Source organism: Chiloscyllium plagiosum, chromosome 12, assembly GCF_004010195.1.
Source record: "Chiloscyllium plagiosum isolate BGI_BamShark_2017 chromosome 12, ASM401019v2, whole genome shotgun sequence".
Lineage (NCBI taxonomy): Eukaryota > Metazoa > Chordata > Chondrichthyes > Orectolobiformes > Hemiscylliidae > Chiloscyllium > Chiloscyllium plagiosum.
In genome coordinates, this window is record NC_057721.1 from 53,235,037 (window position 1) to 53,249,562 (window position 14,526).

Consider the following 14,526-nt stretch of genomic DNA (forward strand, 5'->3'; position numbering starts at 1 on the left):
GCCCATCGGCCCAACCAGTCCACATTGACCCTCTGAAGAGTAACCCCAGACCTATTTCCCTCTGACTAATGCACCAACCACTATGGGACTAATGCACCAACCACTATGGGACTAATGCACCAACCACTATGGGCAATTTAGCATGGCCAATTCACCTGATCTGCACATCTTTGGACTGTGGGAGGAAACTGGAGCACCCGGAGGAGACCCACGCAGACACGGGGAGAATGTGCAAACTCCACACAAACAGTCGCCCGAGGCTGGAATCGAACCTAGGACCCTGGTGCTGTGAGGCAGCAGTGCTAACCATTGAGCCACCGTACCGCCCCTATTCCATCTGCTAAATTTCTGCCTATTCACTTAATGTGTCTATAACCTTGTTGTGTCATTCATAAATTGGCTATAGTACGTTCACATTTCTCATCATCAAATCTTTAAGATATATCTGGCCCCAGCACTGATCCCTGTGGCCCACCACTTGTTGCAGGTCAGCGTTCTGAAAAAGCTCCACTTATTCCAACTCTCTATCTTCTATTAGTTAGCCAATTCTCTATTCATGTTAATATACTATTTGCAAAACCATTTGTTCTTCCTTATTAAGTAGCCTAATGTATAGTGCCTTGGGTATGGGGGTGGGAGAGATGATAGCTGCAGAAATTGGGGGAGAAAAGAGAGAAGGGAGATTACGGAGGTAGAGAAAGCTATTGGTATCAGGGGCTACAGGGTGATAGAGAGAAGCAGGTAGGCTGCAGGGCTTGTGGTGGGGGGCGCGTGGTAGAGGTACGTAGTTTGCAAGGGTTGGGGTGGCTGTGGAGTTGAAAGGAAGAGACATGACAATCTGCAAAGATGTGGGGAGAGGGTAGTGCAGGAATGAAGGAGGAAGAGAAAGGGGTGGGAGTGAGAGTGGGCAGCTGCAGGACTAGGGGTAGGGGTCAGGAAGCTGCAGGGGTTGGGGGTAAGGAAACAAAAAAAGGGTTGGGAAGGAGAATGAGATAATGGGAGATAATGTAGCAGGGAGTGCAAATGATAGCTAGACAAAGAGGTTGCATGTATTAGGGTAGCAAAGAGGGAGAGAAGGTTTAACTGAAAGAGAAAGGAAGTCTGCAAACGCAGGGAGAGAGTGAGGCTGTAAAGGTTAGAGGGGTGAGAGCCAGAGGGAGAGAAAGAGGGCAAGGGTCGAGGAGTGTGGAGAGAGAGAAATGGAGGCTGAAGGTGGAAGAGGGAAGCTCGAGTCGGTGGGAGGTTGCAAAAGAGTGGTGAGAGAGGGATGGAGGCTGCAAAATAAACGTGAGAGAAGATGGAGGCAGCAAAAGAAAGTGAACAGTGAATAAATGTCTACTGAGGTAAACAGAAGCCATGACAATCACAATAGATGTAATGAATTCCTTCCAAATGAATGTGGAATCTTTAGCTATCGGCTGCATATGTTTAGGAATGAGTATAATGTAGTGGATTATTTTTTAAAAAACATAATTATACTGCTAAATTTAAATATGAGATGCAGTGAAAAGGGTAGTGATTGCCTGATTAAAATCTTTCAGCTATGTGTTTATAGGATGGAAACACATTTTCTTTGAGTCCACCAGTCTGTGAAAGGTGCGTTTTGGATAATTGTTTTTCTTTGCGTTTATAAGTGCATTAGTTATTTTGAAAAATCTTTTGGTGCTAACATATGCCTTTTGTCTTGTGCTGATTTAAACTGCATTTGTTTTCCTAATGGTCTGATGTATCTGCAATGGTTGCTTATATTCACATTTTAATTACATCAGAAATACATTCTTGTCCCTTTGTTATTTGCTTGAAAAGGCTTACTAAATGGTCTTGGATGCAAGTTATTTGTTATGTACATTAATATCAAGTGAGAAAAAAACAACAAAATAGTAGGAGCTCACAATGTGACAGTATTGGAAAATTGTTTGGTAACTTACATAAATGCATAACAGCAAGGGACTATTTTGATCTGAGGTCATCAAATTAAGCTAAACTTAGTTTTGACAAAAAAGTTTAACAGCAGGTTCCTAGCATCGCAGGACACAGAAGAAAGCTATTCATCCCTTGTCCTTTTTGTGAGCTCTTTCAATTAGTCTCCGGCTATATCCTTGTTGCCTCGTAATATGGTTTTGTTGATTTCCAATTCTTCCCTACACCTCTATGATGCGGCAACAGGAGAGGTTATGTGGAGTGAAAGAATCAAGATTATGCTCCTCGAAGACTCAGCTGAAATATTTTGAAAGCAGTGACATACACCTTTGATATGGAGTGAATTTAATTGGCAATCAAGGCATTCAAATGTAAACAAATACTTAGCTGATTCAAGACAAATGGTAGACAGTAGGAAGCTATTCAGAGTGCCAGAAAATGGACAATGGAATCCCGCAAAGGTCATATTTGGAACTACAGTTATTCACAATTTATATTACCAATGTAAACTTTGGTATCAAAGGCACAAAGCTCTAAGTTTGCTGATGATGCCAAATGGAAAGGGGCAGTTAGTAGTGAGAAGGATTGCTGCAAATTTACAAACTGGGCATACCATTGAGTTTCAAAACCGTTGTGTAAGAGTATTACATTTGGGAAAGAAATTTGAGTCTGTATTTGACCGAGTTTTTGCTTAAATTGTCACAAGGATGCCACAACAACATGTGAGATTTTTCATAAAAGGAATAAGATATTAAAATAAGGATGACATTATACAGTCTTCTAATGATACAGTTATTAATTTGCTTTAACCTTTAAAATATGCAATTATCATAAAAGCAAAGAAAATGATTATTATCAATACTTCCCATACCTTTGTGTATTCAATTTTGTTTCTGAGATCAGCAGCAACATTTTCCCACTTGTTTATAGCAGCCCGAATCTGTGATGGGTCAGCGAACTGTCTGCAATGAAATAGGCATGTCTATGAAGTAAACATGTCTTCATGTACTGTACTTAATTTTTTAAACCCCCAGAACCAAGCCCATAGCACCACGAATCACTCAGCTACAGAGGGGAGGAAGAAGGAGCAAGAAGAACGTAATAGCAAAGTTATAGAGGATTCCATAGTCAGTGGATGAGACAGGCATTTCTGTCACAGTAAAGGTGATTCCAGGATGGTATGTTGCCTTCCTGTACCAGGAGCAAGGATGTTACAGAGCAGCTGCAGGACATCCTTCTGGGGGAGGAAAATCATGTAGAAGCCATGGTCCACATTGGTACCAACATTGTAAGTTCGAAGAGGGATAAGGGACCTGAAAATAAATTTTAAGAAGGAGGGAAGGAAATTAAAAAGCAACACCTGTCCAATATGGGAATCAATGTCAAAACAGGAGGTGACGGGAGAACTGGTGCAGAAGGGAGGGCATTATATTTCTGAGGAATTAGGACTAGTTCTGGGGAAGGTGGGAACTGTGCAAGCTGGATGGTGACATCTTAATAGGACTGAGGCTGATAAGTTTGCAGCAAGATTTGCTAGTGCTGTAGGGGCAAGTTTAACTAGTTTTTCAGGAGATGGGAACCTGAGGGGTAACCCAAACAGGAACAAAATAAAAGTTCATTACAACAAGTCAAGAAGATGCTCAAGAGGATATAAGTCAGAAGAAGCAAAGACAAACACTAAATCTGGAATAATGTCTAAAAGTCAAAATCAAGGGCACTCTACCTGAATGTATGCAGCACTTGCAACAAATTAGGTGATCTAAAGGCACAGATAGAGATACATGGGTATAATCTCATTACCATTGCAGAAGTATGGCTGCATGGTGACCAGGACTAGGAACTGAACATTCAAAGATATTTGACATTTAGAAAGGGCAGACGCAGGGACTTTGCTCAGTCATTGATTCTACTCAAGACTAAGATAACTAGATGTTGGAATACAAAAGTGAGTTGATGGGAAGGTGAAAGTTATGGTTGAAAATGAACCATGAATGTATTAAATAGCAAAACAGGTTTGAGGGGACAGTGGCCTACACCTGACCTTAGTTCTTATGCTCTTAAAGATAACATGCCAGAAGTGTTATGAAAGGTAGTTTGATAAAGACAGGAAAAAAGGTGTCCTATGGGTAAAACACACCTCAGATATTTTTTAAACAAATTATGGTTTAAGTCCTATTTGAGTCTTCCTTTGCAAAACTACCAAATCCAAGGCTACCTTGGATTGCATTGGGGAAACATGTTCCACATACAGCTAAACCAAAAGCCTACAATGGAACTACAAAAGAAATGATACTTTTGAGCAGCCAAATTTAAAAGTATGCTTGTCAGAAAGTTTGGGAGTTCAGTTTAAACTTTTATTTATTAGCTTGATGCCAGCACAGCCTATGGAATTTATGAGAAATAGATTCATCGTGTTATTTGCAATAATAAGTCTATAATTTTGAGTTAAATAAAGTCATATAGATGTACAGCATGGAAACAGACCCTTCAGACCAACTCGTCCATGCCGACCAGATATCCTAAATTAATCCCAGTCCCATTTGCCAGCACCTGGCCGATATCTCTCTAAACCCTTCCCAATCACATACCCATCCAATTGCCTTTTAACAGCAGTCAGATTACAATGAATTAATTAAAGTCAAAACAATTATACCTCCTCATCTCATCTGCAAGCATACTCAGCTGGTGTTCTGCCTCCAGCAAGGCATCCTCTAGGTTCCTGAGTAAGAAATCCCTGCGCATTTCGAGCAAAAGACTCTGTAACAGAAACATAACCATTCCTTTAGTTCCAAATTAGTTTTTAATAAAGAACATCATTAAAAATCACAGCCAGGGAATCAACAGGGATATTAATTACCCCGATAAATATTAAAATATTCCAGAAAGCATTTCTATGACTATAAAAAGCTTTTGTCAATATGACCTTTTAAAAGAAAAGTTCTTAATGATCAGCAGTCGGAAAAGAAAAGCAGTGAATGATTGGGGAAGGTGGGGAGGAGATGGGAGGGCTCGTTGAGAAAACTGTAGGTTGGGTAAGAAATGGGTGTCAGGAGAGAGTCTGATTGCTGGCAATTTTAACAAAATAGCTTGATGGATACACATGTTCTTTTCACCCATACACAGTAACAGAAAGGTAGTTACTGATTTAATCCACAAATTCTTGTCACCTTTCAACTGGCAAGATTCCTGTGAGATGCACTGGATTGGATTTCAAATTTCGACAATTTAGAATTCTCACACTTAACTCAAATATAACTGTTTCCTGGGAATTAAAATGACCTATGTAATTATGACCATCTTTTAAATTTTAACCTAGCTTATTATGTGAATATATATCATCAATCACTCATTTTTCTCAAGGTCTTGTGGTGATTCCACAAGTAAACAACATTGCTAAACTGTGATGTTCGACAAGTATTCGTGATTAAAGAAATGAAACCGATTTACAAAAGAAATTGACAACACCAACAACTTATATTTGCACAATACCTTTAACATATTAAATACTTCAAGGTGCTCTCAGGAACAAAAGGTAACATTGAGTTGCAAATGTAGATAGCAGATTAGAAGGTGAAAAGTTTTAACATAGAGGCATGTTCTAAAGGTTGTCTAAAATGTGAAATGTGAAGTATAAAGGCAAAGGCGTTTAAGAAGGGAATTCTAGATCTTCGGCCCCAGGCCAATGTAGGTACAGCCACCTATGGTGGAGTGATCAAAACTGAAGATGATCAAGACACCAGAGTTCGAGGAACAGAGTCATACAGCATGGAAACCCTTTAGTCCAAGCCTACTTAATCCCAAAGTAGTCTGCGCTTGGCCCATAGCTCTTCAAACATTTCTTATTCCTGTACTTATCTAAATTTCTTTTAAACATTGGAACTTTACCGGCATCCACCACTTCCTTTGGGATTTCATTGTACACACAAACCACTCCCTGTGTAAAAAAAATTGCACCTGATGGCTTTTCAAAATCTTTCTTCTGGCACCTAAAAATATAGCCTCCAGTCTAGAAATCCTCCAACCTAGGGAAAGGACACCTGCCATTTACTTTATCTAAACCCCTCTTGATTTTATAAACTTCTTAAGGTCACCCCTTAACATCTTACACTCCAGAGAGAAAAGTCCCAGCCTATCTAGCCTCTCTTTATAACTCAAACCCTTCATTCCTGGCAACATCCTGGTAAATCTCTTTTGAACCCTCTCTAGCTTAGTAATATCCTTTCTATAACAGGGTGACCAGAACTGGGCACAGTATTCCAGAAGAGGTATCTTAAGAGAAGTCTTAGTGGCAGTTTTAGGGGCTTGAGGAAGTTACAGAGGCAAGGAGGGATGAAGCCATGAAAGGATTTGAAATGAGAATCAAAACTTGGAAATCAAGATGATGCTTGACAAAAAAAAACAATGTAAGTCAGCAAGCGATAGGCGAATGGGACCTGGTACTGGGTGATGTCAATTTTTCGGAGGAAAGTGGACCAGCTAGGAGTATATTGAAATGGTTGAATGTAATGAAGGCATGAATGAAGGTTTCAGCTGATCAAGAGTGGTTCAGAAGGAGGGATTGATTACCTTAGTCACAGTCATGTTATATCAAAGAGTACCAGAGATGTAGCCAGACTAGGGCAAAATAAAAAGGTCCCGTTTGGACTATTTGCATCTGCAGACATCTGCTTATAATTACATACTGACAAGAATGGAAGTTGGATAATGAACGGTATCTGTGTATAAAAAAAAACTTTTTCTATAATCGTGTGTTCTGTTTTAGCCTGCTTAACTCAGACACTCCCTATGTTCACCCGTAAAAATGACCATGAACCTGCACTTAAGTTTTCTGTGGCCGATCCTCACGACAGGTACTGTTACATGCACAGGAACATGATTCAACATGGAATTATGGGAAAAATGGCCACAGGTTTGGGTGAAGACAATACTTTCTAAGGACCTTGGAGAAGAAAGAACAATTAGAGGGGGAGTTTGGAGGTTTACAAGAACAATGACGTTAATGGTTTTTTTTGAAGAAAAACAAGGTACCGCACAGTAGACTACTGAGTAAGATAAGGGCACATGGTGTTAGAGACAAGGCACCAGCATGGACAGAAGTCACGATGTCTGGCAGAAAGCAGAGAATGGGAATAAAAGAGTCTTTCTCTGGATGACAGCTGGTGACAAGTGGTGTTCCACAAGGCTCAGTGTTGGGACCACAATTTTTCACTTTATACATTAACGATCTAGATGAAGGAACTGCTAAGTTCTGGCTAAGTTTGCAGATGTTACAAAGATAGGGAGAGGAACAGGTAGCATTGAGGATGCAGCAGAAGGATTTAGACAGGTTAGGAGAGTGGGCAAAGAAGTGGCAGATGAAGTACAACGTGGGAAAATGTGAAGTCATGCATTTTGGTAGGAAAAAGAGAGGCATGGACTATTTTCTAAATGGGGAGAAAATTCAGAATCTGAAGTGTAAAGAGACTTGTGAGTTCTAGTGCAGTATTCTCTCAAGGTAAACTTGTAGGTTGAGTCAGTTGTTAGGAAGGCAAATGTAATGATGGCATTTACTTTGAGAGGACTTGAATATAAAAGCAGGGATGTACTTCTGAGGCTCTATAAGGCGCTGGTCAGACCACAATTGGAGTACTGTGCAGTTTTGGGCCCCATATCTCAGGAAGGATAAACTGGCCCTGCAGCATGTTCAGAGGAGGTTCACGAGAATGACTGAATGGCCTAACTTCTGCTCTTATGTCTTACTGTCTGAAAAGAATGAGAATAGCAGGTTTGAAGGGGAGATGGAAAATGCTGGAAGGGTTAGAACTGTTAACAATATTGACTAACAAGAGGAATAGGAGAGGAAGTTGGTTGGCTATCAGTTTAATGGGAAGAGAGTCATGGAAGTAGGATTTGAGTGTCATAGCTAAAAAGAGCTTACAGTGGACATGAAGAGGTATTTTGATTTGATTTATTATTGTCACATGCACCGAGATACAGTGAAAAGTATTGTTTTGTATGCTAACCAGGCAAATCTTACCTTACATAAGTACATCACGGTAATAGAACAGAATGCAGAATACACTGTTACAGCTATAGAAAAGGTGCAGAGAAAGATCAACTCTAATGTGTGACAGGATCACTATTAAGTCTGATAACACTGAGGAAGAAACTATTCCTGAATCTGTTGGTACATGAACAGAAACTATAGAAAGATGAGTTGCTAAGTCAACTGAGGACTTCAGACTAAGTTTGGTTTGGTGGATTAGTGAAAAGAAACGGAAGTGACAGAGGCAACTGATAGGATTGTCTCAATTTTAATGCTTAAGTATTATTTGAGCTCCTCATATTTAATATTGGAAGTGACGGTGAATGAGATGGGCAATGGGCCTTAATAAGATCATTTGCAGTAAATTAGAGAAGGGTTATCTTTGCATTTCTGGGTGATAAGGAATGGTGAGCATTCTTAGTAGACTAAAATAGGAATCGAAAATGCTAAAACAATAGCAGAATTATAATCTAAAATTCTAATCAACAGTCCTGGAGAAATATTTGCAGAAATCAAGACTGTTACTTTAAGTGTATATTATGGTAGTTTTGAAATAATAGTGATAAAATGATTTCTTCCATTCTGAAATGGATTCCAGCAAATCTTTCAAATCATAGTTAATTCCTTTCAAACTAACATTCTATTTTGACGTACAACGGAGGACATAACCCTAATCATAAGTTTTTATCTAAGATATTACAATCCCTGTACAGACTTGTAACTTTTAAAACAATTTTGAACTTTGAGTTAATAGCTTAAAGAATGACACATGAGGATTTCATATTTTGAACTGTTTACTGAAAATATGACTGAAAACACTATTGTTTAAACACCATTATTGTTGGCAATTTGTCCTTTAAACCACAGAGTAGAATACCTGGATTCTTATTAGCCTAATTGTAAAAAATACTTTCTACTGTCTTTTCTGTAGGCACTTAATTTTTTTCTAATCAATCCTGCTTTTCCTTCCTCAGCCAGTAACTTGCCTATTTAGAACTGTATGAGGCTTTCTTTTACCAAACTTGCTGTTAAACCAAGCTGGGCAACTTTTTTAGCTTCATTTGAATTTCCCAGAAATTTGCTTTTCAATTTGAATATAAACTTCGACCCTGAATTCCTGCATTGTGAACCACAACCTTTTAACTTCTATGTATTCCCCCTCTGCCAGGTCCAGGCAGATTCCAAACACGGAGATAGTCAGTGACATTCTAAGTAAGCACATAACCTGACCTTTACATTGTCTCCCTCTGAACATGAATCATACTGGCCTTGTATCTCAGCACAAATGCTAATTAGCTATCACTGAGAGGCCAAGACTTTCATTTTGGAACTAAATAGACAGTTTATTACACAAATGTTTATGATGTGAAATTTTTCAAACCATTTCTAGCATCTTGGAGACACTCAGACTCCACTGTTCAAACAAAGGCTGTGCCATTGTCTCCCAGTAAAAATACCTTGCACCTCTGTCCCAGTAAAACCATGTATACCTGTCTCTGACCTCTAAAAACCAAACCACTCAACTTTACTCTCAGACTTCAGGAGAGGTCACTTGGCCCCATTTATTTTACTTTAAATTTAACGACACAGACTCAAAACCTAGCAACTTTATAAATTTCAGAATTGTAACAAACAGCAGTAACATATAAAGTACAGGCTGCCCTCCTTTCCAAAGGCAACATTTCATGTACTAGGATGCCTTGTGCTTTGGCACAAAGTTCAAAATTGCACACACAGGTTTTTTAGTAGTAATTTACATTGTTTAAGGACTTAATAGAAATGAGAGTTTTGCCTAATGGTTTTCTTCTTAGTATTAGGCATCCTGCACCCATGAGTTCAATTTCGATAACACCATACATAGATCAGGGATCACACATAGGAATAATTTAATTGATAAGGATCAGTACCATCCAATACGACATTTTAACAAATAAACTACTGAGGGCATCTCAGGTTGTTATTCTGTGATATGCAAAGGCACAACCTTTCATTTAAAAAAACCTGATACTTTGTCTTGTCTTTTTATTGCAATAATGCAAAGCAGTATTGTTGGGTGCCACAGAATGCAGAATAAAAGCTCCCCCAAGAACATAATGTACTAATACAATAACTAACATATTGTTCACAACAAACTCAGAAACAAATACCACATTGGCTACCATTAAATCTAGGTTAAATTTCAAGAACTGGAAACAAAAATGGTGTTTCAATGTATAATGCTAAATCATCTGCTATTCTGTTGACAGACTTGACTTAAGTTGAAACGGAGACTGATGAAGCATGAACAATTAATATTCATGCATCAATAAGTACTCTTCAACAAATCCTTGACCAGACTTGACCAGATATCTCACCTCCTGACTGATTGCCTTCCTTACATTTTCATTTTCAGTTTGCTGCGCAATTGCAATCTCTCCCTCCAGCTGCATCTTTTCATGGCTCCAATGTTCTCTGTGAAAATGCCAAGGATACTTAAGTTTGTGTGCTGCAAAGCTATAAATGGATTATTGTCCCTTAATGGAGGCAACTCAAATGCTGTACTTGTCAGAGATTTAACAGACTGTAGTGCAACAATTCCCCTATCGTGTTGTCAATTGTTCATTGTGCAATCCAAAGGTCAGTCAAATAAGAAGTTATATTGAAGTTTCATGCATATTGGCAACTTAATTTACATATATTTCACGGCTATAAAGCTGTATGGACTCTACTTAAGACAACAGTGTAAAATTACACATTTAAGAATTGATCATCCTTCTTATGTGCTTTTTAGAAATAAATTAATGATTGAATTTTAATTGCCCACAATCTATTTCTATATCTATGTATTGTGTGGCAACATCTTCAAGGCACTTGTTTGAAAGTTCTCCCGATTTTCCTACTGTCTAATCAGTTTACTGTTTCATTTAAAACCAGTGCCAAATTATGATAGTACAAAACTCAAATATTTTAAGCTCCTCTTCATTCTCTGACTTCCTGGCTTTCCTAAGATTATTGATGAAGACTTAATGGGCTGAAGGGCTTCTTTCCTGAACTGTAGATATCTAAGAAACTACCAAAAAAACAGGTAGTCTATCTTCCATTCGTGATTCCACTTGATCTAAATGTTTTGGCTTTATTGTAATTTTACTGCTAGGTGCACACTAGAAACTACTGGCTTTATTGGTTATGTTGCAACACTAATGAAGGCAGCGACCTAAAATTTGGGTTTCTCTTTTCTGTAAAGTGAAGGCTTCAATTTTTTTATAATTGACAATCTTTGGGGGAAATAGATTTTATCTGCTCCTTAATAAACCTTCCACCATTTCTTCATTGAACCCAGATAATGAAATTTCTTATCGAGATTTTGTACTTGAAAGTCTGATGAGCCTAGTCAGGAGTATAGATTTACTTCGGATTACTATGTCAATCCCAGCAATGTTACTTTCATCATCACTGGAAAATTACTTATATTGTTCAAAACTTAAATGCTTTAAAGGATTGTAAACTCTAGTACTTACAGTTCCTTTTGCAATTCTTGTTTTAATTTTACAATTTCCTCATTCTTGCTCTTAATTGAATTTTCATTTCTGAAAAACATAAAGTACATTAGCTGTCCTCATGATAGCCCCTGAGAAAACTGAAGCATTGATTTACATTCACGATAACAATCTTGTATCTAGGATACATCTGGCATGCCACAACTTTGAGAGACATCACACTTGCATCATATATCCAATAGGACAAAATTTAGTGTCTGGTTGAAATATACAATTATTTGACTTTTAATTATCATAGAAAGTGGTTGTTCTGCCTGCCTTGCCTATGGTATTTGCTGGAAAAGTCAAAATTAATTTCAATGTGCTACACACATACTGTCCCTGGTTACATCACTTAGTGACTGAATCATTGGTGCTTTATTTCTTTAGCTTTTAGCAGTTTCTGAGCCTTTAGTTTAAGAAGTTCAGAGGCAAATTTCATAAACTCTTTTACAAAAATAAAGTGTCATCTTATTTTTGCTTAACACAGATAGGCTTTTTAAAACAGAGAAAATTTTCATTCTGGGTTGGAATTACAACTTTAGGAGAATTTGAATACACTTCACAGTGTCAGATACCTAACTAATTTTTAGAGCCATGATTTGCAGGTGACGGTGTTGGACTGGGATGTATGAAGTTAACAGCACTAGCTTTCGGAGTGCTGTTCCTTCATGAGGTGGTTGTTGACCAAAAAACCTAGTGCTTCCAAATAAACCTGTTGGACTATAACCTGGTGTTATGTGATGTTTAAATTTTTAGAGAGATGCTGGAGGTTTTTAATTCATATCCAATTAAGGATCCAGATGGACTCAATGCTGGATGTCATTAACAGTCTATTCAACACAAAGTGACAGCTATGTATGTGTGCATCTGAGAGAGGGGGACAGATACACACAAAACGGGGGTGGTGGTGGGGGGAACAGGGACAGAGATTGCATCTCAAAATGGTGATGCCCTCTTAAAGAATACAAAATTTTTGGCACAGCTGCCAGAGTGTCAATCCAATGATTATTTATGTCATACATGTGTGGGTGGAGGGGTGCTTTAAAAACTAGCTACAGTGCCATCCTTTTGATCTCTGGCTGGTGAAACTGCCTCCAATCACCGGCCAAGTTCTGACCACTGCTTAAAACCTAAAAGAACTGCAGATGCTGTAAATCAGAAACAAAGACAGAAGTTGCTGGAAAAACTCAGCAGGTCTGTCAGCATCTGTCAAGAGAAATCAGTTACTGTTTTGGCTCCGGTGACCCTTCCTCAGAACCAGTTTCTCTTCATAGATGCTGCTATTTCTGCTGAGCTTTTCAAGCAAGTTCTGTCTTTTCTGAGCACTGCTTGCTGATTGAAAAATTACACATCGCAGTTGCAGATGGGTAGCAATTTTCCATCCAATTGGGCATATTCTGAAGATGGGAACATGCCAACAAACTGGCATCTTAACTGTTATTGGGTAATTGTTGGGCTGCCTCCTGACATGGTTGAAATTTCTGTCGTATGTATCGGACAAAAACAGATTACTGATTATTCACATATTTATAGTTTTTTGCCATCTATAAATATTAGAATGTATTTTAAACTGAAGGATGCACTGTTCCTTTTATTATTATTTAAATTCATTTTAAATTACCTGCAATTTTCACCCCATTATTTTTTCAGTTGAAACAGCTTCAGCCTTTATTTGTTGATAGTTATATTTTGCAAACATTCGATTAACATCTGGTTGGAAGCATGAATTTCTGGATGGAATCCCACTAGGCTAGTTTCTCTTCCAAGATTTAAGTGAATAGACTTTAGAGGTATAATACTATGCTTTATGTGCTAAGAGGTAGGATATATATTCCTCTCCTAAAACTTTTCTCTACTCAGGGACTCATCGATAGGCTTGTTAACCAAACATTTTCTACATTTGAGGCAATCACCTACTTCTGAAGCAAGGTGATGAATTTATTATTCCCTCAGATGTTATGGAAAACAGTAGGATAGTAGGCATATCATTAATACCTTCTTTGTCTCTGCTATTGCAAACAACTGGGGTGTATCTCTTAAATTTAAAACACACTTAAACACAACTCATTCTGAAGTTTTCTCCACAGGAGAGTTAACTATGCCACCATCAGCATTCCCCTACTCCCAACATGCACATGACATTTTGATTTTAACTCCAATATACAGGCTTTGCTGTATGTTTACTTGGTTTGATTGACAATTGGATTTACCGCTACTCTACAATCCTCCCTATATAACTTCACTGGATAAAATATGCAGCTCAGTGCGAACATCTTTATTTCACAGATATTGAATCAACACAAGATGGACACTGTTTTGAAGGCAAGCCTGAGATTTAAGGCATGTTTATAGTGTGGTTGAAAGAAAAAAAGAGAAACATTGATAACGTAGTGTAATTTTATCATAGTCAAGTATCACATGCAGATCTAAAATTCCCTTTAATTTTTATGTGCAGATTATTTAAATACAACAACTTCCAGTGACACACTGTCTGCCTCACACAGACATTTGTAAGTTGCTCTTCTTCAACAAAAAATTGAACCTTAATATTTGTTTCCCTGTTTAAAAGTACTGAACAGCATGATGTTGCTGTACGGAACTCTCAGATGCAGACCAAATTTGCTGAAATAATTTTGAGCTTGATATTCCCAGAGAAAGTAACCATTTGGCCCCTTGATTCTGTTCCTATATTCAATAAGATCATGGCTGATCTGTTTTTGAACTTTCTCTTGCCTAACGAGAACATTCAATGACTCTGCCTCCAGGGGCATAAAGTTCCAAAGCTTCCTAACCCACTGAGAAAAAAAATTATATTTACATCCCAAAAGGCAATCCATAACTTTTATACAATGCTCCCTAGTTCTGGACTCACCCACCAGTGGCACCCTTTCCACGAAGTAAACTAATGTGCAAGTCTTAACTATTATCAATTAAATTTCTGGCACTGGAAATTAAGTTTTACAAAGGTGAAATCCACTGCTTCAACTCTTAAGTATTGTAGATTAAGTTTTTAATTTATTAAAAAAAGTGTTTCTCTAATCTCTCTCTCAAGTTAATCTTCCT

General features: G+C 38.0%; 1 protein-coding gene across 4 annotated transcripts in view; it reads right to left on the minus strand.

Annotated features, from left to right (window-relative positions):
* LOC122555263 (E3 ubiquitin-protein ligase DZIP3-like) overlaps positions 1-11,548 on the minus strand; it is a 32,024-nt gene extending 20,476 nt beyond the window's left edge. For 2 of the 4 annotated variants that reach the window (XM_043701078.1, XM_043701080.1), the window contains exons 1-4: positions 11,443-11,548; positions 10,300-10,396; positions 4,574-4,677; positions 2,792-2,882 (exon numbers count right to left, since the gene is read on the minus strand). In XM_043701078.1, coding sequence (XP_043557013.1) covers positions 2,792-2,882; positions 4,574-4,677; positions 10,300-10,396; positions 11,443-11,531 — 381 coding nt within the window. In that variant the 5' untranslated portion in view covers positions 11,532-11,548. The remainder of the gene's footprint in view (positions 1-2,791; positions 2,883-4,573; positions 4,678-10,299; positions 10,397-11,442) is intronic. The other 2 variants (XM_043701079.1, XM_043701082.1) reach the window with 2 other exon arrangements.
* Positions 11,549-14,526: the final 2,978 nt, after the last annotated feature.